At 40.2% G+C, this 23,725-nt stretch overlaps 2 protein-coding genes across 4 annotated transcripts in view; one reads left to right on the top strand and one right to left on the bottom strand.

Moving 5' to 3' along the window:
* Positions 1–16,534, top strand: part of LOC137285210 (5-phosphohydroxy-L-lysine phospho-lyase-like) — a 33,507-nt gene extending 16,973 nt beyond the window's left edge. For 2 of the 3 annotated variants that reach the window (XM_067817479.1, XM_067817481.1), the window contains exons 2-10: positions 5,624–5,742; positions 6,075–6,234; positions 7,664–7,838; positions 8,696–8,904; positions 9,363–9,457; positions 9,847–9,971; positions 10,339–10,493; positions 11,131–11,220; positions 11,722–16,534. In XM_067817479.1, the coding sequence (XP_067673580.1) occupies positions 5,624–5,742; positions 6,075–6,234; positions 7,664–7,838; positions 8,696–8,904; positions 9,363–9,457; positions 9,847–9,971; positions 10,339–10,493; positions 11,131–11,220; positions 11,722–12,013 (1,420 nt within the window). In that variant the 3' untranslated portion in view covers positions 12,014–16,534. Of the gene's footprint in view, positions 1–3,491; positions 3,745–5,623; positions 5,743–6,074; positions 6,235–7,663; positions 7,839–8,695; positions 8,905–9,362; positions 9,458–9,846; positions 9,972–10,338; positions 10,494–11,130; positions 11,221–11,721 lie in introns of those variants that run through there. The other variant, XM_067817480.1, reaches the window with a different exon arrangement.
* Positions 16,535–17,520: 986 nt separating this feature from the next.
* The window catches only part of LOC137285212 (leucine-rich repeat serine/threonine-protein kinase 1-like), a 51,246-nt gene continuing 45,041 nt past the window's right edge, over positions 17,521–23,725 (bottom strand). Inside the window, exons 28-33 of the mRNA XM_067817487.1 lie at positions 23,507–23,673; positions 23,140–23,234; positions 21,968–22,195; positions 21,043–21,224; positions 20,443–20,559; positions 17,521–19,751 (exon numbers count right to left, since the gene is read on the bottom strand). Coding sequence (XP_067673588.1) covers positions 19,321–19,751; positions 20,443–20,559; positions 21,043–21,224; positions 21,968–22,195; positions 23,140–23,234; positions 23,507–23,673 — 1,220 coding nt within the window. The 3' untranslated portion in view covers positions 17,521–19,320. The remainder of the gene's footprint in view (positions 19,752–20,442; positions 20,560–21,042; positions 21,225–21,967; positions 22,196–23,139; positions 23,235–23,506; positions 23,674–23,725) is intronic.

The following is a 23,725-nucleotide window of genomic DNA, read 5'->3' as shown; positions in this document are numbered from 1 at the left end:
AGACCAACTGTGAGGTTGGCTTTTGTTGTCTCACAATATCTGTTGCCTGGGTGACCATGTATCATGTTTTCTCTCACAATATCTGTTGCCTAGGTGACCATTTATCACGATATTATAGATTTTCATGATTTGATAAAGCACAAACCAGTGGAACGGAAATATTTTGTGAATGATCCCCTTTATGGAGACTTTAAAAATTGCCCAACAGAATTACAATGTGACTTCTGGTGGTGGACATATTGAAAATATCATTTTTTTCAAATTAAAAACTGTAGCTTCCCATAGGAAGTTGTAAGTGCATTCACATATGATTCAGTGTAAGTTATATCAGAATTCACTTTCTTAACAAAGCTAAGAGATCATTCATAGATGTTATTAAATGATGTTAAATGAGAAACAACTAACACATATTTCACTTATTTTTGAAAACAACTATTCTACTGTTCACAGAGTTAAAAAAATGTTCACTCTCTTTCACTTCTACACTGAGTCCTTTGTTCATGTAACAAGGTACAAACGCCATAGACAGTACAAACCTACAAATACTGGATGCAGAAATAAAACCCTTTCTTCAGAGATATCACATTTTTGTAAAAATTACGGTTATTTGTATATCACAAAATCAGAATAAGATCATAGGAAAAGAAATTAAATCCTCTTTGGGTATTGAACATGAATTCATCTATATATTTGCTACATTACTTTGTTTGATAATCAAACAATTAATTACTGAAAGTACTCCAAATCAAACTAAGACTGAACTTTGTTAGCTAATTCACTCACACATGACAAACATAACACATTCAAACCAAGCTGAAAACCATTTTTATTATGTTTACTGTGTTTTGATTTGTTAAGTTTTTCTAAAAAAACGAAAATTCTTAGTAAATTATGTATAGTCAGGGTATATTATCTCTTGTATCACAATGTATCATTGATCCTCGTGACAAAAAAATGCTGATATCTTCCCTAAATGTGTTTTGGATCGATGCATTCTTATTGCGTAGTTGACAATGATGAATCTTTACACCAATACTGCTCATATCATTTTACGAGGGAATGTCAATAAGTTTTGAGCCTTAAGCATTTTTCATACCCAGGTGTCACAGCCTATGGTACGACATTGAACCTTGGGGTGTAGCTGATGTGATATATAAGTTTTGGTATCCTACTCTCAGAAGTTATTGAACAGCTCACATTGACAGAAAGAGACCCCCCACTCACAGCAGTGAAAGTGAATAAAATTGAGTATAGAGCAGAAATTAAGTTTTTAGTTCCTGAAGGAAACTCGGCGAAGAACATTGAAGAAAGGCTTTCAGCAGTTTATGGGAAGTCTTCCCCTTCATCTGCTACCATCAAACGATGGGTCAATGAATTTAAGCATGGTAGAGAGAGTCTTGAAGATGACCCCCGTCCAGGTCGCCCAACAACAAGCACTAGTCAGGAAAACATTGACAGAGTGCATAGACTTGTGCTGGAAAATCGTTGAATCACACTCCACACGTTAGAGGAGACCACAGGCATTTCGCACGGATCCATCAAGACAGTTCTTCATGAATATCTCGTCATGTCTAAGGTGTGCATAAGATGGGTGCCAAGAATGCTTACAGATGAAATGAAGCAAACAAGGGTCACCATAAGCAACTCCATGCTAACCAGATACAACAAGAATCCAGAAGATTTTCACTTTAGGCTAGTAACCTGTGATGGAACCTGCATCCACCACAATGATCCTGAGAGCAAACAAGAATCCATGGAATGGAAACATGTCACTTCTCCCAGGACCAGAAAGTTCAAAGCCTCCAGATCAGTGCAGAAGGTAATGGCGACAGTCTTCTGGGATAGCAAAGGCGCCATCCACATAGATTACTTACCAAAAGGAAGAACAATGAATGTGGAATATTACGCTAACTTGTTGAGGCAAGTGCGACAGTCAATCAAGGAGAAGCGCTGGGGCAAGATATTCTTCTACATCAAGACAATGCTCCAGTACACACCTCTCGTGTTGCAGCTGCTGCTGTCCAGGAATCCGGGTACAAAATCTTGCCGCATCCCCTCTACTCTCCAGACCTGGCACCATCTGTTCCCAAATCTCAAGAAACACTTACGTGGTCGTAGATTTCAGGATGATAATGAGCTTATTGCTGCTACTGAGGCTTGGTTTGAGGACCAAAATGGCGCCTTCTACAGAGATGGCATCAGCGCCTGGCAGAAAAGATGGAACAAGTGTCTTGACTCACAAAGGGACTATGTTGAAAAAAAAATGTGGTTCATACCAATATTTTGTGCTTTTCTATGCAAGGCTCAAAACTTATTGACATCCCCTCGTAAGTGACATGCAGCATGTAAGTTGTATGAAATATGACATGCCTAAGCTTTTAGGTGTACCATGTATCACTGTGTATAATGAAAGTTTTTATCACCTAGAATTTGTGGGGTTTGAAGGGGGCTACACGGTGTAGAAGATCTCACTTTTTCACACATTTTTTTTAAATTTTACATGTCATTGAAGACCGCTGTTCTAAAAACTATTTGTAGTATATAACCTTCCACTGTGTTTGATTTCATTGTTCGTACCTAACATGTCTTGCATGTGATGACATGCAAACAACCAATCTTAAGCACGTTTTATAGTAAAATATGGTTTTATAGTATAGTAATCTAGTGAAAATACACTCATTTTAAAAAAAACCCAAAACATAAAATTACAATATCAAATTTCACACAATAAATTTCAACCACATTTTATCCAGTATCAAGCTATAATGATTTGTTGGAATGGCATTCTAAAAGTTGCCAGTATAGAGATGACACAACTTTATTGATGATCAGCTTCTGTATTTTAACAATTTTGATGTTTCGGTATAGGTTCTTACACCATTTTCAAGCATACCGTAATGTCACAATTGTTAAAATATAGAAGTTGATAATAGATAAAGTTGTGTTATCTCTAAATCAAGCTATATGTGGATACTTACTACTGATTTAGGTAAAAATATTGTTAATATAGAAATATGATTACATCTTTCTCAACCAGGATAAAATGTTTTGCAAGCAACATATATATTATGAGAACAGTTGTTGTTTTGAAATAACAAGTGATTGATCCAAGGACACTGATGACAGATTCCTTGAAGGGAAGGTCTCTGTCTTGGCAACATAATGAGCTAGCTGGCTCTGTTTTCATCTGCAATAGTCTGCAATGTCTTTTTATAGGTGTACAAGGACATATGTTTTTATTGATCTGTCTGACCCTCAGCATGTCAGGTGTTGGCCTGTTTTTTTGTTGTTTGATCCCAGGTAGGCCTTGGAGGCAGTAATCAGTGTTCAAAGGGTTAAGCCTTTGGCAGCATATCACAAGGGTCATTGTGACCAGGATGCAGGTTCAGCATTTGATGTATTTATAGTATGCTGACAATGAAGGCAGGACGTGTTGTCACATATATTCAGCACCTCAAGAATGAGTCAAGTGCTGCTCTGGGATGTGTCAGTGATAATTGTTGGTGTAAGAAGTGCTGATCTTCAGTTTGTGGAGTCAGTAATTCATAATAAGCTATCGTGTTGTTATCTGCTTAGCGGTAATGGAGGTCACACACTGATGTGAGGCTGACTGTGGGGGACTATACCATTGCCTTATGAGGCTGCTGTTGAAAACGATAATTTGTTGAAGGGTCATGGTGAGGTGACCTGTGTGAGATATTAACTGTTTTATCAAGCACACTCTGGAATGTGGATGCCCAACAGGTAATTTGTGCTTTCACAGCACTTTACACAGACATAGCACACCTTGACCTATGTGCACACACAAACATAACACACCTTGTCCTATCTGCACAGACATAACACATCTTGTCCTATCTGCACAGACAAAACACACCTGTACCTGTCTGCAACAGGTTTGTGTAATGAGAACTGCCTGATCCTATGCTGTGTGACTGGCGTCTGTACAGGTTGATATCTGAATGTACCCAAGTGTACTGAGTGATTATTGGCCTAGAAATTGTTGGCTATCAGCATATTTGATATCCTCGATAATCTCCAGGGTATACATTCTGATATATCTCCACTGGTACCCTCTACTATTATATCTACCTCCCTTTACTCGCTCTGCCTTCTCACAGTAGTCAGATAAACCATTACAATCATGCTTGCTAGAGTCAACCAAGAAGGTGGCTGCAGCTGTGAAAGTTACCTGGCTGTGCAAATTTTAGTGACATTTCCTGAACATCAGTCAACAAATCTATATTGAAGCGAGGACACACAAAATCAAAGTTAATAGTTAACCGAAGAAACATAAGTGAGTTTCAATAGGAGCATTGTGATTGGCCTGCTCAACTTCCTAACACAGACACCTGATTGGATAAAAAGCCAGCAAAGGGAGGTAATACAATTATTGGGCCGACCCTTTGTACTAGTGTAGATTTATGCAAACATATATACCCTGGAGATTATCGAGGGCCATACATCCTAGTCCTTACTGGTATACAAGTTAAAACAGTGACCAAATAATACCACCTACCATATAGTCTCTGGTAGTAACATAAGCGTCTCAGACCATCTGCCTTGATTTCAAAAGTTTCAAGTGATGTCGCATCATTGTCTTATGCCTGTTATGAAGGGACACCCGGAACTTATAATAAGCCGTACTATAGTGAAAAAAACTGAGAGTAATGGGTAACATGCAGTTTTTTATAAACCATGTAATTCAGACTTCCAACATTCATCATTAGTATGCATATTGGAGGCAATATTTTTAATCTTGTAAACTCCCTTATGCAGTAGGACTGCATGGTATTACTGGTATATAAAATTATATCACAATACGCTTTTTACACGATACATATTGCTATATTTATTCTGAGAATCTGTACATTTGGTTAATTTGTATTGGGTGAAGTTTTCATGATAATCTTTATGGTTTCAGTAAAAATCAACACATGTTTTTATCCACGGCAGAGGTTTTCCTTTGTTATTCAGTGCCAAAACTGCGTACTGTAATATATTGTATTAAAAGGAAAATATTATCCATGACTATGCAACCTAATTTTGAGATTTGCTGTTATCAGAACCATAACATATATGTTTAGGGACTTATAATGTAGAAAATAGAATTGACATACACAATTAGTGCCACTCACTGTCAAATGCTTAAGGCCCCAGTATATTACAGTATATATTGCAGTATCAGCTCCTGTGTCGCAATATATTGCAGTATAATTTTGTTGCCAATACACAGCCCTACTGTGCAGCATTAATGGGCTTTGGCATTTGTCTTCCAAATGTTAATGCTTCTACATCACAGGAGTACATATTCATAATACAGTATTGTTATGCCTCCAGTCTGAATGATGGGGTGAATTTAGCAATCATCATGTCCATTTAACCATCTCTATTCTGTTTCTGGAGAAGAAGTCTCAAGCCATTAGCTATTTCTTCTTGAAACTTTCTTTACAGATCAGTCAATACAGAATTCTAAATGGCAAATTAGGCATTGTCCAGACAGTTTGCATGTTTCCAACTATCTGCTTGACAAAGTATCTCTCCAAACACCTCCATTCTGAGAATGACAGTATTTTGATTGGTATTGCTGCCTTAGTTTTATGTTTGTGGTTTCACATTTCAGAGGAAACTGTACCTTGTTCTTCCGATCTGACCCGCTGAAGATAGTCAAGGCTTCTGGACAGTATATGTATGATGAGTCTGGGAAACAGTATCTAGATTGTATCAACAATGTTTGCCATGGTGAGTTGGCTGTCATCACTGTACTTGACATCTTCACTGACAAGATCGTTTTCTCTTGTTCGTTCACATGAAGCAGAACAATGTTGTTTTCTTTCCATAAGAAGAAATGTTTGACAAAAGTATAACCTGTACATATGCCAAGCCCCCTGCTTTTTGGTCTTGTATGGTTGTATACAGTAGTTGATTACTACTCCAGATTTAAGTACTTTTATGATGAGGCTGCAATAAACTTAGATATCAGTCCAAGTGAGTGTGTGAGTGTATGCATGTGCATGTATTGCAAACTTCAAGACTCATCTATGCATAGTAATTAATGCAAACGTCTGTTGTAGTTGGCCACTGCAACCCGAAGGTGGTGGAGGCAGGAGCCAATCAGATGATGGTTCTCAACACAAACTCCCGCTTCTTGCATGATAACATTGTCATGCTTGCACAGCGCATCTCAGATACGTTACCCAAGCCGCTGTCAGTTGTATACTTCACCAACTCAGGGTAAGTAGCCATGTGTTAGGTGTTTGTAATTGTGTGTCAGTTCTGCTGCAGTTTGTCATACATGTCAAAGACATTTTGCCAGGGTTAGAACTGTTCACCAGCCACCCATGCTTGTTGTTAGAGACTCCTTAGAGGAGGCTGGACTTGGTGACTTGAATGTTAGAATGTCATCACAATATTGTTGCTCTCAATATCAATCACTGAACTGATTTTCTGCTGTCCATTATACAGGTTGCAGTGTTTATATCTAGTACTGAAAAAGCCATTGGCCTTTAGTGCATACAGCATGTACATGCATGCACACACGCTGGCAGACACACATGCACATACATAGTATAACTGGATTACATAGAGTAGACTATGACTTATCTTGTTGTAAAAAATCCAAACTGATGTTTTGAAGGGATTTTAAGTTCTGTAAAATTGCATTGCAAATCTAGTGAAACTGTTACCCTTTTCATATATTTATAGGTATGGTTCATGTATAAAAGGTGAAATACTGTTTGTGTGACAATGAAGACAGGTCACTCACTCATGTATGAACATTTTTAAGAAATGCAGCAAACAATGCAACCAAACCCAGAAGATTTATCATTGTTTAAATTTTCAAGAGTATCATCCCCAGCAATATCCAGCTCAGTACCCGCCCAGTCATTAAAGTCTCCACCTAACGTCACATAAATGTGGTTGCAGTGAAACAGAACATGTAGTAGTTCTTGTAACAATGAGTAAGTGAGTGAGTTAAGCTTTATGCCACACTCAGCAACATTCAAACCATATGGCGGTGGTCTGTAAGTAGTTGAGTCTGGACCAGACAATCCAGTGATAATCAGCATGAGTATTGAGCAATTGGGAACAAATGACATGTGTCAAACAAGTCAAGCGAGCCTGACCACCTATTCCTGTTAGTTGCCTCTTATGACAAGAATAGTCGCCTTTTGTGGCAAGCATGGGCTGCTGAAGACCAATTCTACCCCGGACCTTCACGGCTTCTTGTAACAATGACACAATGTTACTACATGTGATAACGCACTATGCTAATGTGACAAAGCTGGGTGAATATACACACAGGAGTCTAATACATCCATGTCTTCAATAAGCATGGTTTTGTCTATAAACACAAATATTCCACTTTTACAGATTTTCGTCATATAGCTTGGATGTTGCTATGTATTCATTAAGCAACAAACAGTCAATCAACTGAACATAGTAAAGTCAAATAAATCTTGGCTTCCAGACCAGCAGTATATGTCTAATAGCAAAGTGTGATAAGGTGATAGAAACCATTGGAGTCTTGTGTTGCTTAAACAATTGATACCAGCCTGCATCTATAGCAAAGTGACAGGAACCATAATAATGTTTCCAGTACTTACATATATCTGTTGGTTTCTTGTGGTATTGTGATGTCAAGTGTACTGCATTCTTACAGATCTGAAGCCAATGATCTTGCGCTACAACTGTCGCGATACCACACAAAGGCCAAAGAAATCATCGCCTTGGAGAGGGCTTACCATGGTCATGTCATCTCCCTCTTCAATCTCAGCACCTACAAACTGGAACAGTGCAAAGATGGACAAAGCATGATGCCTGACTATGTGCATGTCGTGAGTCAAATCTGATCACTTGTCAACTGATGTACGCGACAGATTCCCAGATGTCATATTTTATCACTGCTCTAAACCTGCCTGATATTACATTAGATCCAGTTTTAAACAGTTTTTAGTTTCTAACATGAAAACTTCCTATACCAAAATGTTACCAGTCATGCAGAAAATTTATAGTGACTGAATGGTAAATATTTTTTTATTTTCCATTTATTCCATGCCCAGGAGTGCCTACATCAGTCACATATCCTATCTGAGCCCGCTGCATCTCATGTCTCCTGGGCCCAGTTTCACAAAGCGCTCGTAGTGCTGCAACTACCATAAGTCAATGTTACAGAATAGGAGGTACAAATGCTACAAGAAATGGTACGATTATGCTTAGGAGAGCTTTGTGAAATCGTGCCCTCTTTAGACTTGCAACAATATGGCCAGGCTTGGTCGCCAGGCAACCTGAGATGCAGTGGCATGTGCCCTTAAGCCACCGGGATCTGCCGGTATGAAATCCTTCAATTACTGCAGATTGTGATCCATGGTTGGTCATCTTTGGTGTCCAGAACCAAATCCCAAAGTCTGTGATGGTTGTGTCCATTATCATGGAGGTGTCACTGCAGTGACATTTGTTTGTGGTGAGCCCTGCAGGCTGTGGTGATGCCATGCATTGTTACCATGATCAACTGTAATGAGAGTATTCTGCTGCTGAAGCTGGCTACACTCAGGTCAACTGTTACTACTGTTTACAAGCTGAAGTAACTGAAGACTGATGGTGTATTACAAGCAGAATCGCTTGTGAGTTTTGTGATATCTTTATTCAAGATTATTCGATAAAAGTTTACAACTCAGACTCTCTGCACACACAGGCGTCATGTCCAGACACTTTCCGAGGGAAGTACCGCGACTGCGACTTCAGTATGGAGGAGCTGGGGCAAAAGTATGCAGATGACGTCAAGGACATCATCGATAACATCCACAAGGCTGGCAAGAATGTCAGTTGCTACTTGGCAGAGTCCATACAGAGTTGTGGCGGCCAGATTATATACCCTCCTGGATACCTCAAGAAAGTCTTTAAGTGAGTTTAGCCATGTTTTTGTACCTTGAGACTTGTCCTTGTGATTGACCAAATAGGAGATGAAATTAGTCAGGCAGCTTAAGAAGCAGCGCCACTATCACCAGAGCTATGCTAGGACTTCAACTGTTGTTACTGCCACATCTGAACTTACAAATACTACATGTATGACAGGATGTCGTAGTTTTCTCAGTTCAGGTAGTGGGCAAGCTGTGGTTTCTGCCACTGCAACAGATCAATAAGGGACATCAACAATAGCAGGCCTAAAACTAATAACTTTGCCCAGCAAGCCATTCCATAAACTGACACATGGTAAAGAAATATGAAGCTAATTCTGATACTATGCTACTCAAACGAAGTACTAGTAACCCAGGCTGTTTCATGTTTTACTGTAGTACTATGACATTCACATTATTCCGTCATGTGTTAGGTGTTCCTATCCATCCACCATTGCCATGCAGGTATGTTCGGGAGGCTGGAGGACTGTGTATCGCAGACGAGGTTCAGGTGGGCTTTGGACGTGCAGGCTCACACTTCTGGGCTTTTGAGACACAAGGTAGGGAGGTTTTGAAGGTGAAATGGGGTTTATTACTGTTAGAAATTGCAGTCTTAATTATTATGAATCCTTGTGTGTGTGGTTGTGTGAGTGTGGTTGTAAGTGAGTTGAGATTGCGTTTGAGTGTTTAGCCAACCTACAACATCGATAACCCCACTCGTGTACTTGTTGTCAGTGAGTTGAGATAATGGAAGAGTATTTAACAAACATTGATAACCCCCACTCGTGTGCTTGTTGTCAGTGAGTTGAGGCAGCTTAAGAGTGTTTAGACAACCATCAACATTGATAACCCCCACTCGTGTGCTTGTTGTCAGTGAGTTGAGGCAGCTTAAGAGTGTTTTGCCCACCTTCAACATTGATAACCCCCACTCATGTGCTTGTGGTTGCAGACGTTGTTCCTGATATAGTGACAATGGGGAAACCCATGGGTAACGGTCACCCGATTGCTGCAGTGGTAACCACGCCTGAAGTTGCTGCCAGCTTTATGTCAGCAGGAGTGGAATACTTCAACACAGTAAGGAGAAGCACAAACGTTTGCATCAATAGTAACGCCGACACTGTGTACGTTTCTTACACTGACAGGGTTGTGTAATACTTGTCACCCCTACCATGGAATGAATAAACTATGTGATGTACAGAAGTTAAACAGAATAGAACTGGTGTATAATCTGTCTTGTACAATACCTACAAAGGTTTAAAGGTATTGTTTAATATGTGTTAAAGCTGACTGTTATGTAACACTCTTTTTATTCCTTCCAGGAACTGAATGTAGAAAACATTTAAGTCGGACCTTTGCTTTACACATATATATCAAATAAAACACTGTCATAGCACATTTGTTTTCTATTTCCATGTTAATGTAATGGTGGAGACTATTTCAGTTTGCAGGCAACCCGGTGTCCTGTGCGATATCTCTGGCTGTTCTCGATGTTATTCGGGATGACAAACTGCAGGAAAATGCTGTTAAGATAGGGGGTTACTACCTGGACAAGCTGAGGGAAATGAAATCACGCTACAACATCATTGGAGATGTCAGGTATGGTTGAAGGGGAGAACGGGACATTATTGTCAGGTATGGTTGTAGGGGAGGACGGGACATTATTGTCAGGTATGGTTGTAGGGGAGGACGGGACATTATTGTCAGGTATGGTTGTAGGGGAGGACGGGACATTATTGTCAGGTATATCTGTAGGGGAGGACACGACATTATTGGAGGTGTCAGGTACAGCTGTAGGGAGGACGGAACATTATTATCAGATATAGCTGTAGGGGAGGATGGGACATTATTGGTGATGTCAGGTATGGTTGTATGGGAGGACGGGACATTATTCGTGATGTCAGGTATGTTTGTAGGAGAGGACAGGACATTATAGGAGATGATGACCTCAGCCTTCAGACTGACTGACTGAGTAGCAGTGTTATTACAGTTGAGTCTAGTTACTGCTCATATTGGGTTAAGCAATAACCTTGTTACTATATATACACTTGCTTCTGCATGTAATAGTATTGATAATATTGTAAATGTGATTCCTGTGAATAATACGTAAAGTAATAATCATATATTTGTGATATTGATGTATTATGCACATGTCACAAAAATTGCAGTTTTGATTTGATAACAGGTCAGCATCCATGTTCATGTGTGAAGGATTTTTTGTGTTGATACATTGCAGAGGCCAGGGCATGTTTGTGGGGATTGATCTTGTAAAGGACCATGGCACGAGGGAAGCCGCCACGAAAGAGGCTGAATATGCCATTGCAAGGTGAGTGAATGGATTCATTCCACTGTGGGTCTTCAAGCAGGTGTGACATTGGGGTGGTTGGTTAGGTCCAGAACGTGGGTGTTTGTATGTTAACATGCCAAGATGACTGGACCACACTGCTTGTGACATGTCACAATGTCATCTGGTTCAGACTAAGTGCCTCAGTCGATGGTATGTTAACATGACCAGATGGCTGTTCATGTCAGTCACAGGATTGTTTGGTTCAGACTTTTATATGTACAGATGTCCATTCATTCCTTGATGTTGACTAGTGCAGTATGAGAGTCTACATCTTGTCCAGCATTGAGTTCAGTGGCAAGTGATAAATGTCTATTTGATGAGGTGTTCAGAAAGAAGTCGCCCTCCATGTAGGCTGTACTTATGCACACTCCACACATTCATCTGGGTGGATTATTGTAATTTGAGCAGTATAGTCCTACTATATATCTAATTGCAATAAGACCATTGTGAATCGGTATTAACGGTTTACATTTTCGGCAGTTTGAAGGAGAAGGGTATTCTGTACAGCCGGGATGGACCAGAGAGGAATGTGCTGAAGTTTAAGCCACCCATGTGTTTCACCACTGACGACATAGACAAGCTCTGTGCTGCTCTGTCAGAGGTGTTCGTGGAGATAGAGAAGGGCCTCCACCTTACCAACTCCTCCAACAACGCTGATGTGGAGGAAGAGGAGCCACGACCAGTGAAGCGTCTTTGTGTGGATGTCAATGGCTCAGATTCAGACTCAGGTGTGGAGAGATGCTCATCTCATCACACAGCTGAAGTGCATTAATCCTAAGAGAGAACAAGAAGATGTGCAGCTATACAACAGGGCTGAGATTTTCGAAGCTCTCTTAGAGCTAAGATAGTCATAAGTTAATGTTAATATCTTGTCTTCATGAGACCTTCGAAAATCTAGGCCCTGTTCAGCAGTACAGCACTAAGTTCGGTGCAGCAGCTGTTAGTGCAGCTACCTGGTCACAAAACTGTCACAGTGTTTGTTTTAATCTAGAGGTGCTCTGCATAGGATCATATTGTGAAACACTAAAGATACACATGCCTGTGGTTCTGAAATGCATTGATGAAATACTACACGAACGAAGGTGTATAGATGACATGCAAGTTTTCTGAGTTAAGGCTCTCTGTGCAATGTGTCACTGATATTACTGACCCTTATAATTTGATACTCTGTTATGTAGAGACCCACCCTATACAATGAAACCCTGTTATGTATGTTATGTAGAGACCCACCCAGTACAATGAAACCCTGTTATGTAGAGACAGACCCTATACAATGATACCCTGTTATGTAGAGACCCACCCTATACAATGAAACCCTGTTATGTAGAGACCCACCCAGTACAATGAAACCCTGTTATGTAGAGACAGACCCTATACAATGATACCCTGTTATGTAGAGACCCACCCAATACAATGATACCCTGTTATGTAGAGACAGACCCTATACAATGATACTCTGTTATGTAGAGACCTCCCCTGTTTAATTATACCCTGTTGTGCAGGTACCCACACCATACAGTGACACCTAGTGATGTAGAGACCTTCCCTATACAGTGACATCCTGTTATGTAGAAACCCACCTTAGACAATGATACCCTGTTATGTAGAGACCCAACCTATAAAATGATACCCTGTTATACAAATGAGTTAGACAGCCAGTAATGCTCTGCACTTTCATGAGAACTTTGGTGGGAAGAATCTGGAAGACATTATCTATTTTTTGTTACTTGACAGACCTGATGAGTTAACTTTTAATTTTGAACAGATTTTATTCACACTATGCATTAAAGAGTGCATACATGATATCTAGTTTGATTTTGTATTGCTTTTGTTTTTGCATTACGTTGACTTGTACTGAGAATAGACTGTGTAATACATGGTTACCTTATTCTCGTGGCGGAAGTAAGCTGTGTGGTTTTATAAGTGTGAAAGGCTTGGCTAGAATCCATTTATATTTCCTTATCTTGACATTGTGTGCTAGCATAATGGTATTTGTTTATATTTTTAAAAGACTTAATGATGTGATATAATTGTTTTGTTCCCAACACTTGGATTCAGAGTTGCCCTGGTATGCAAGAAGATATATACATGCCTGTACGTTAGGCAGTGTTAAGGTATTGGAGCTCTACCTTCCATGCCATGCTATTAAACAAATCATAGTAGCAGCAAAGGTTCAGTATGGTTCATCCATATTGCACACCTGTGTGACTATCCTGTTTACATGGTTATATAATGAGAGAAGATACATGCCTTTGGTAAGTCGTTAGTCAGTGTTGATGTTATGGGAGCTGCACCTTCTGCATCATACTGTAAGTATATGCATGAGAGTGGCCTAACTGTGTTGGGGGATGGGAGATACTTGTTAAGGTAAGAATATCTTAACTTGTGATCAGGGTTCCAATCCACTAAATGTAGAACATTCATAAGTCTATGATAAACTATAGAGTTGTAACAGGTGGTGAAGTTAGAAACCCTTGATGGATCAAGACCCAAGTATGTGAATTATGTGTTCTGTGATGAGATAAGACAACCGGAAGCCGTTGTTGATGTATGGGAGCTACGTCTTCTGCAAAGAGATAGGAATTATATAAACTTATGATAATGTGTGTGAGTAATGTTTAATTTGCGAAGATAGTCTGATCGCAAGTGTATCTTGTGCTCTAAGATTCATGAGGATGTAAACTATGTTACATGTCAAGGACTTCCGTCTTTGTCATGATGAAGGAGTTTCATCTGGGATGTGTGTGGTGGCTTTTGCTAAATACCTGAGGTGTACCTGTGGGTATCAGTGTCTGTTACACTTAGCCTCATGGTGTGTGAATCAGGGAAAATGTGGCATTGTTGAGACAGCCTTCATTGTTCTCAGTTTTGTTTATCTTATAAACTAGTCCAGAGTTGCTAACTAGTCCTGCTTGAGCAAGACATATGCAAACTGCTGTGTCTACATTTTCTGTTAGTTTCATTCATTCTATTTGTGGCAGAACTTGAAACCTAGTCCTGAATTATAGTTTTCATGTGCCTCTCATCAATGAGGATGGGATTTTTATTTGTCTTAGAACATGAATTTTGAAGGCTTGCTATAGTTTCATCAGGAGCTAATATTATTACACTGTTGATTGTATAGAGGAGGTGCATTAGGGATTTATTTTTGAAGGATTGGGTACAATATGCATAGACTGTGTGGATTCCAGAAGTAGTGATGTGGCGTAATCCTGTGTATGCAAGACACAGAGCATATCAAGAGACTCAGAGTGTGAAGTACCTGTATATTTGGTCCTGCTTGCCAGGTGTCATGGCAGTCACTTAGGAGGATGAGACCGGACTGTATCCCATTCCACAAAACAATCTTAGCACCACGTAACTCATAACTCCTAGGCTAAGATTGCTTTGTGCAAGTGGCCATGCATCTTTGATAATCTGCAGGGTATACATTCTAATAAATCTCCACTGTATGCATCTATGGCTCGACTTGATTATTTTATTACCTCCCTTTGCTTGCTTCACTTTCTCACAGTAGTCAATCAGCTAAGCCACTGTTACAACTGAGCTTGCCAGTGTCAATAAAGATAGTGATCGCAGCCATGAAGGTTGGCTCACAGTGCGACTCAGATTTTTTAAGAAAATATATGCAAGAACTCCCTCTACGTCTTTCAGAGTACCATTGCGTCATTTGTGTTGCCAAGTTTAATTGATTGGATAATTTAAGAAGTGAAAGTGAGTTGTGACTGGTATGCTCAACTTCCCAGTGTAGACAGTTGATTGGTTAAACGCCAGACAAGGGAGGTAACAAAATCATGCAGTAGATACATCCAGGTTATAGTGGAGATTTATCGGAACGTGTAAGCGATTATCGAGGATAGTGGCCAAGCACCCCTATAGAAGATTGATGAGAATGTTGGGTAAGATGAAACCAAGTATCCAGTCACAACTGTCTGACGTAATATTGCATACAGTATGTATTTAGTGTATATAAAGTGAACTCATGTCACGTCTGATTGTATGTTACATAAGAACTACATGTTTGAGCCCTTACAGCTCCCTGTATATTCAGTGTTCTCATTAATACAGAAACCTGCATTTTTCATGCAAACAGTATGCGTGTGTGTTTTAGACAGATAGATTCTGATCTACTTAATTTTAAAAAGTACCTTAATACAGCAAAATATAAAAAACAATACATTTTGAAATGATTTGGGATTGGAATAAAAATTTCATGCACAAAAGATTTGGACTACATATTCTTAATTTTGTTTCTGCACGCACCCGTACTAAACCTACCGCGAACACTGCTGTATATGTCATGTTTAACAATATTGTGTCATCACTTGTGCCTGTCTAGTTTCCTATACATTTATATATAATTTGTGTTGCATGTTGGTTGCAAATAATTAATTGATTAGTATGGCCATTGCCTAAGACAGAAGAGACTTAAGTGTGAAATATGGGGTAGTGATAAGTAAATACATTGATGTTGAACAGTTCAGTATGTACATACACACACTGTGTACAACATGTACATAGCTGGCAGCTCCTGGGAGGTCACAGGAATATGAAGCTCTGTTGATGTGTTGTACAGAGAGACATTGGCTATAGCAATGCAAGGACTGTTCTAGAGTAGATTTGTCTTCATACAGTGTGAAAAAAACAATATGAGTTCCATGGGTGAGAGGTCAAGCTGCATGCTGTAGACTAGGAAATACTTACTATGTAAGTCTCACATAATCACATGATTACTTGTAATATCTATCACTGAGTTTATGTTTAGTTATATTTGATGTACAGATTATGTGACTGACAAGGTGAATATGAAGATTTTTCAACTTGTGTTTAGTGTTGAGGTTGGTTTGATAACATGCAATTGTCATTTCAAAATCTGTAAACTTCAAGTAATTGTAAATAGCCAGACATTACTTGTTACCAGTACAGTATAGACATTGCTCCTGTTGGAGAGATGTGTACGATACGTCCATGATGCATACTAAAGATGTCTCCTGGTTGCTGTACATACCAACTGTGTGCCAAAGATGTCTGTCGTCTGTACTGTGGACACGTACTCCATATGTACCTAGAAAGTTTATGACTTCTATTAAGTTTAAGGTATGAAAAATTCAGGACGGAACAAAGTGGAAGTGTTTTCAATATTTGTATTTATATATTGTTGAGATTACAGCATTTTAATACTGAGATTGTTTATTGTTGACATTTCAGGGGTGTCTGGGGACATGTATGCTTGTGTTTGTATGGAAGACCTTGGATAGTAACAACGTTTGGTGAAATAAATCTATTACTGGAATTGCTTTGATGCTTTTTTTTCTTCTTGTTTTCGGCAAGAAAAAGGGGTCGAATGTAACTTGTAATTTAGTATAACACTTTCTCAGTAGAGTACAGATTTGAGTACTTTGTGTTTTAAGTCTCATGATTTTGGAGCACTCTCGGTGTAGACCCTCACTACCAGATGAAAAACTTTCAGTTTTGTGGAAGCCAAGATGACTGAGCGGGTTAGACTTGCAGGCTGGTGAATTGGTGCTGTAACTTCGAGTGGTATTTTAGAAGTTGGGAAGTACAAAGTAGAAAAGCATTATGGATACCAACAAATGTATCCAGAATGTACTGACAAAGGATCAGTGTAGTGACTACATTTAGTAGTACTGAGGCTGAACAGTCCTCATGCTGGACAACAACTTGTTCAATGAGTCACCATTATTACATGCAACTTTGTCCACATGGATTGAATTTTGATCATTATCAGTTTCGACCTGCATTTGTATTTGACTTTTCAACAGACTTTGCTTGGTTACATTAATTTTAAATATCTTTCAACCTCATCCATTGACCAGATTCAGTGTCAAACATATTCCCTGGCAACCACACCAAGACGATTGACAGCCTAGTTGCAAGCTGTACAAATTCAAACAGTTCCAGTGAATGTATACTCAAAAGAGTTCATGGTGCTGACCCATGAAGGTCTGGGGTAGAATAGGCCTTTAGCAACCCAAGCTTACAATAAAAGGTGACTATGCTTGTCGTAAGAGGCGACTAAAAGGATCGGGTGGTCAGGCTCGCTGACTTGGTTGATACATGTCATCGATTCCCATTTGTGCAGATGGATGCTCATGTTGTTGATCACTGGATTGTCTCATCAAGAATCAATTATTTAAAGACTGCTGCCATATAGCTGGAATATTGCTGAGTGCGGCATAAATCTCAACTCACTGTCACTGACTCCAGTGAAAGAGACCTGATGCATGAGTTGAAAAAGAAAACACCAACACAGACAAGTTCAAGAGGTCAGCTGGACAGCATTTTATTCACGCAATATTTGGTGCACACAATATGTGAGACACTACTAACATGACAGCCTGGTTTCTTCCTCATCTTTTCTGCCACCAGAAACCCCTGATTCTCTTCACCCCTTACCCTCATACTGTTGTAGAGAACCATGGATCTCTACCCAGAACTAAGTCTGCTTCAGGGCATAAGACAATTACATAATTTTGATTAAAAAATCTGCCTCTGGTCACACATTTACTTTTTAAATTTCAAGGATTTACATCAGTTGAACAGAATAGTTTGCTTTTATATCTTTGATTTGTTTTCATTTTTATTTACACTGGTATCAAGTTGCGTGTTTTTTAAATGGGGACAACAGCAATTTGTGTTTTATGTGTGGGATGTTGAGAATTTTGAAATGTGAATGAATATGTGCTTCTATAACTCCCAAGAAATGACTCTCTTAATAACTTGGTTATGAATGCTCTAGCTCAAAAATACTTAAAAATTAAATACAAACTTAAAGAAAAGCAATATTTTTTGTAATCAGTGGACCAAAATTAAGTAAAAGGTAGAAACAAATCCTATAAGACAGTTGCCACCAATATAAATCAACTATTTAAAACGATATACTGATAAATAAATGATCCTGAATGTGTGGAAAAGAGCAAAGAAGATAACCCATAAAATATCCTCGTCAATTTATTAAAACCTAAAAAATAAATTGTGAAAACATCAAACAAATTACCTTGAATCCCAGTTTCTCCACCCCCACTTCTTCTTGTACTTATTTCCATTCCTAAATAATTAGCATTCTGAGCAATTTAAAATATACATTGTAGTTTTTTGTCCACTGACCCATGTTTTCCATGAACCCCCACAAATATGTCTGCACCAAGAAGGCTTCAGATGCTATTTGCTCACCGAGTCCGTAGACAGCTATAACATTAGCATCAACTTAAACACTGTTATACCGAGAATGTAAACTCCATGCACCAACACTACCAGCAACAGCTTCAGAGAAGACAAATGGAATGAATGATCAACAAGCAGTTAATTAACATATTAAATAACTTGGACCTATGTACAACTCTAGGTAGTTTCTGTACATTGGAGATAAATAAACAAAACTAGCACTTTAATACGTCAAATACAATGTACACTAAATTCTTGTTAAATGCATGTCAAATAACAAATTAAATGACTGCAACAAAACACTCAGCTCAAAGAAATACTTCAGTAGTTGACAGGGGTTCTAGTATACATACTTACATTTATACATGCATACAAATATACAGAAAAACTGTCTCAATATGAAATAACGCTTATTGCACTGGTGGAGGTACATATACAGATCATGTATATATAGATTTTTAATTCACGTAAAATGACAAAACCCATGTAAGTAAATCCATGGTGAGACAGGAATCTGGTCTGAAAACAATCTCATGGTCATCATTTTCATAAGAATAAAAAATAATGGTGATTTCTCTTCCATGTGGGTCATCCACTGACCTTGAGATGAGACTGAGTCTGCAGCCTGAAGTGTGAAGACCTCTGACCTTTAGAATCAGCTGAAGATAAGTTCTTTCCTCTTTCTGTCTGAGAATGTATATGCAGCCTTTTGTGAAACTTGGAACTGTTGCATTCAGGGAACACAAGAGGTGGTATAGATTAGAGTCTCTATTGCACAGCCTTGGTAGGTACATTAACATGCTGTGATTCACTGGTAGCACCTAAACCGAGTCATGTGCCTGTGTTGTTCTCAACCACCTTGTCAAAGACTACCAAGAGTAAGCTCCCTAGCTCTCAGAAGTGCTCCCACCCTCGAGCCCACCACGAAAGGACAAAGTTATGGTTAAGGGTTGGGTCTCGTGATATCAAGTCCTGCGTCAAGGTCTGAGTTCTAGGTCGACTCTCAAGGTCAGGGGGGTCACTCTCAGTACGAGATTTTGGGGATGGTGCCTTTGATTCTTTGATGATATCGATATATCCTTTTCCGAGAGTGACAATGCCGGGACTACAGAAGGAGTCATCTGAATTGATGGCTCCCTCCTCTGAGAGCAAGGGAAAGATGCTTCTGATATAGAACTCCTTTGCACAGTGGCACTTAAAGACACTTAGGGGTTTGAGAGTGACTGAGTCGGTGATAATGATGTTGCCCCAGGTTGTCCCCAGGTACAGATAGCTTCCTAGCACATTCATGGCAGTGACTTGGTACTTGTTGGAAGAATTCTGGCCTAAGGATGAAAACATTGCTTAAAATCATTATTTATGACATTACGCAACCAGTGTGTATCTATATTCAAGTCATGTGGCAAGTGTTAGACAATACATTTAAAGTATCGGTACTTATAAGCACTTGTTTTCCTGAATAGGAGGGTATTCTGACTGACCAGAACATAGACCCAACACTATGACATTCCAGCACTACCTTTAGTTGAATGAAGGAAATCATAGGCCACCTACCAATACTACACATCTTCCCAACACCAATTTTCCCCCAGTCTCTGAACATGCCCCTCAAGAACCTTATGGTGATCAATGACAGCTAACTCTGAGAGTTTGTGACTTCTCCAAGGCAAGAAGATATCAAAGACATGTTGTGAGGTATAGTTTGCATGTTATGGATACCTAATTTGCGGAATAAAGCACTCTAGGAAATGTTTTAATGACCCTTCTGCTGTCTGTAATGCAAACAAAATTGTGGCATGTGATGAAAATTTTCGTCTTTGAAGGAGAAATTGATCAAGCTAACTATCAGGTGTAGAAGATGGTTGTGGGTGATCACTGAAGCAGGACACACAGCACGGTTAACATGGTACAAACAATTGTCACACATGACACAGTCTTCAGCATGTACAGGTGACGGTAACTCGCTGTAATTCACTCACTCCAGATTTCAACTGAGCAAGGGATGATGATACTTACTTGAGCTCCTATTGGGTGACTCAAATATAGAGGCTTCTGTAGATGGTGCTACTCGGGAGCAGTCCAGTGTCTCCACAACTGCTCGTGCCTTCACGTCCCAACGATACACCATCACACCTGCACAGGTAGTAGAGTGAGTGACTTCAGTTTACGCCGCTCTCAGCAATATTCCAGCTATATGGCGGCGGTCTGTAAATATTCGAGTCTGGACCAGACAATCCAGTGATTAACAGCATGAGCATCGATCTGCGCAATCGGGAACCGATCACGTGTCAACCAAGTCAGCAAGCCTGACAACCTGATCCCATTAGTCGCCTCTTATGACAAGCATAGTCATCTCATATGGCAAGCTGGGTTGTTGAAGGCCTACTCTACCCAAGAACGTCATGGGTACACAAGCAGTAGAAGATAACACAGCAAACACTGCGCTCCCTCTGAAGTATTCAAATATACAGGTCGAATGTTATCCTTTTATAATATATTACAGTGAGACCTTGCTTATCTTTGTACCTGATGATGTAAAAAATTGTCAGATTTTGAGACTGTATCAAAGTTTTATTGATGCTGACAAGAATATGCAAGACTCCACAACAGCTTTACCTGGGTAGACATATGACCACACAAGCGTTTCTTCAGATGCAGGGATCTTGGCAGCCACCAGGAACTTGCAGCACTTATTGGTTGCCATGGGTTCTGGGTGACTGACTGTCTCCATGATTCGGTGTTCATGTACATCCCATAGGCCAATCTTGCCTCCATCCTGACCCAGCCATATCTCGTACCTGCAACAACAACGCACCCTTGTGTGTACAGATGGTTGTCACACCGGTCTGTACTCAACATCTTGATAAGTGAAGTCAAATGACCTGCCCAGTCACCCTTCTATGTGTTCCCTCTCATATACATACCATTCCTCTACCATCTCCATACTCTGTGCTACTCCCAGCACCCACCTGTCCCCTCAAAACACTTGCCTATACTAATTCCAGTACCTGCCTGTCACCCTCCCAACACCACATGTCTTCCAAGCACCTATATGTCCCCTCAAAATACCCACCTGTTCCCATCCCATTACCCACAGGTGTCTCTCCCAAACACCCCTCTGTTCTCCTAGCACCCACATGTATCCTGTCCCAACGCCCAACTTTTGACCTCCAATCACCCACCAGTGAGGCTCCCTACACACATCTGTCCACCTCCCTACACCCTCCTGTCCCAGTCCCAACATCCACCTGTTACAATCCCATCACCCACATGTGCCTCTCACAGTACCTACTTGTCCTTGCCCAAACCAACTTTTGCTCCTCTATAAATCCACCAATTGTCCCCCGAGCACTAACCTGTCCCCCCTCTCAACGCCTACCTATCCACCCCTCCCAACACCCACCTGTCCACCTCCCTATGCCAAACTGTTACCATTCCCAGCACCTACACGTTCCCCCGCCCCTCCCAATACCAACTTTGACCCTCCCATCACCCACCTGTGTGGCTCCCAACACTCACCTGTCCCACTCGCTGTACTCACCTGTCCCCCATCTTGATGCAGCAAGAGCTGTAACTCTTCATTGTCTGGAACACGTCAGTGTGGGAATCAGACAGTGGTCCAGGCTGGGGTTGGTTCCTCACAAATATATGGCCATTCTTCAGTGTGACAATGATAGCTGGTTCAGTGGGGACATAGTAGAGGCCATGAACCTGGGGGACCATCATCACTGGCAGCTTGAAGGAGTGTACGAGCTGCTGAGTCTCCGAGCTGGGGACAAGCAAACAGTCTTACAGCAAAACCTAGATATCAGTACATCAGTAACAGTTAATACTTTAAAGGATCAGTTCTAGAGTCCAAGCAGGATGATGAAGACCTAGCTTACCACGACATATGTTTATGAAGGTCACCTGAACATATCATGAGGACTTACCTCTCCTGAACATGGATTCATGAAGATTTAGCTGATCTGATAATGGGCCTTAGAAGACTTAGCTCACAAGAATATGGGCTTAATGAAGACATAGTCCATCTGATCTGGCTTACGAAGACTTAGATTACCTGAACACGTGTTTATGAAGGCGTACCTCACCTGAACATGGGTTCATGAAGATTTAGCTCACCTGAACATGGGTTCATGAAGACTAAGCTCACCTGATCATGGATCCATGAAGACTAAGCTCACCTAAACATGGGCTTTTGAAGACTTAGCTCACCTGAACACAGGCTTATGAAGACTTACCTCACCTGAACATGGATGCATGAAGACTAAGCTGATCTGAACATGAAGAAAAAGCTCAACCATAACATAGGCTTACAAAGTCTTAGATCAGCTGAACAAAGTCTTAAGAAGACTTAGCTCACCCTTTAACACATGCTTGTGACATCTTAGCTCCACTGAACACAGGCTTATGAAGACCTAGCACACCGGAACATAGGTTTATGAAGACTTACCGCATCTGAACACTGAACATGGATTCATGGAGACTTAGCTTACCTGAACATGGGCTTATGAAGACCTAGTTCACCTGAACACAGGCTTATGAAGTCTTAGCTCAACTGAACAAAAGCTTATGAAGACTTATCTCATCTGAACACAGGTTTATGAAGACTTAGCTCATCTGAACAAAAGCTTATGGAGACTTATCTCATCTGAACACAGGCTTATGAAGACTTAGCTCATCTGAAAATGGGCTTAAGAAGATTTAGCTCACCTGAATACCATGACATTTCCCTGTGCATCCACACACCACACATAGTTGTTGATGACTGACATGGCTGTCACTTCTGCTCCTGGCAGCGGGATCGTCTGAAAAGTTATCACAAATACAGGGAATATATGAGTCAGCACTTGCTATAAGTCAATACTGTGAATAAATCAATGCATGTATACAGGTTGACGCATGAGAACAGTTTTTGCATTTCATACACAATTTGTATTCTGATGGAGTGCAGTCACATGGTAAAGTGCAACAAACATCATCACTCCATAATTGGCTTCAGTGCTAGAGGTCCCTGACCTTGCTATCAACAACCACCATAATCACTCAATAATTGGCCTCCATATTTGAGTCTCCTTACCTTGCTTTCAACACAATGGCTCCAACGGTCGTATGACAGGATGTCGATGTAGTAACGTGGGCCCAGACAGGCACTAAGCCAGATCTGAGCACGTGTTTCAGGTTCTGACTGTGAGCTGTTTGACAGCAGCTCGGGGTCAATGCCAGGAGATCCAGGAGTGGAGGCAGCTACCACCACAACCAAGGGAGAAGTAATTGATCAACTTTGTAATATTCTTTA

The sequence above is a fragment of the Haliotis asinina genome, chromosome 5, assembly GCF_037392515.1.
Source record: "Haliotis asinina isolate JCU_RB_2024 chromosome 5, JCU_Hal_asi_v2, whole genome shotgun sequence".
Taxonomy (NCBI): Eukaryota; Metazoa; Mollusca; class Gastropoda; order Lepetellida; family Haliotidae; genus Haliotis; species Haliotis asinina.
This window is presented reverse-complemented; position numbering and strand designations above follow the sequence as displayed.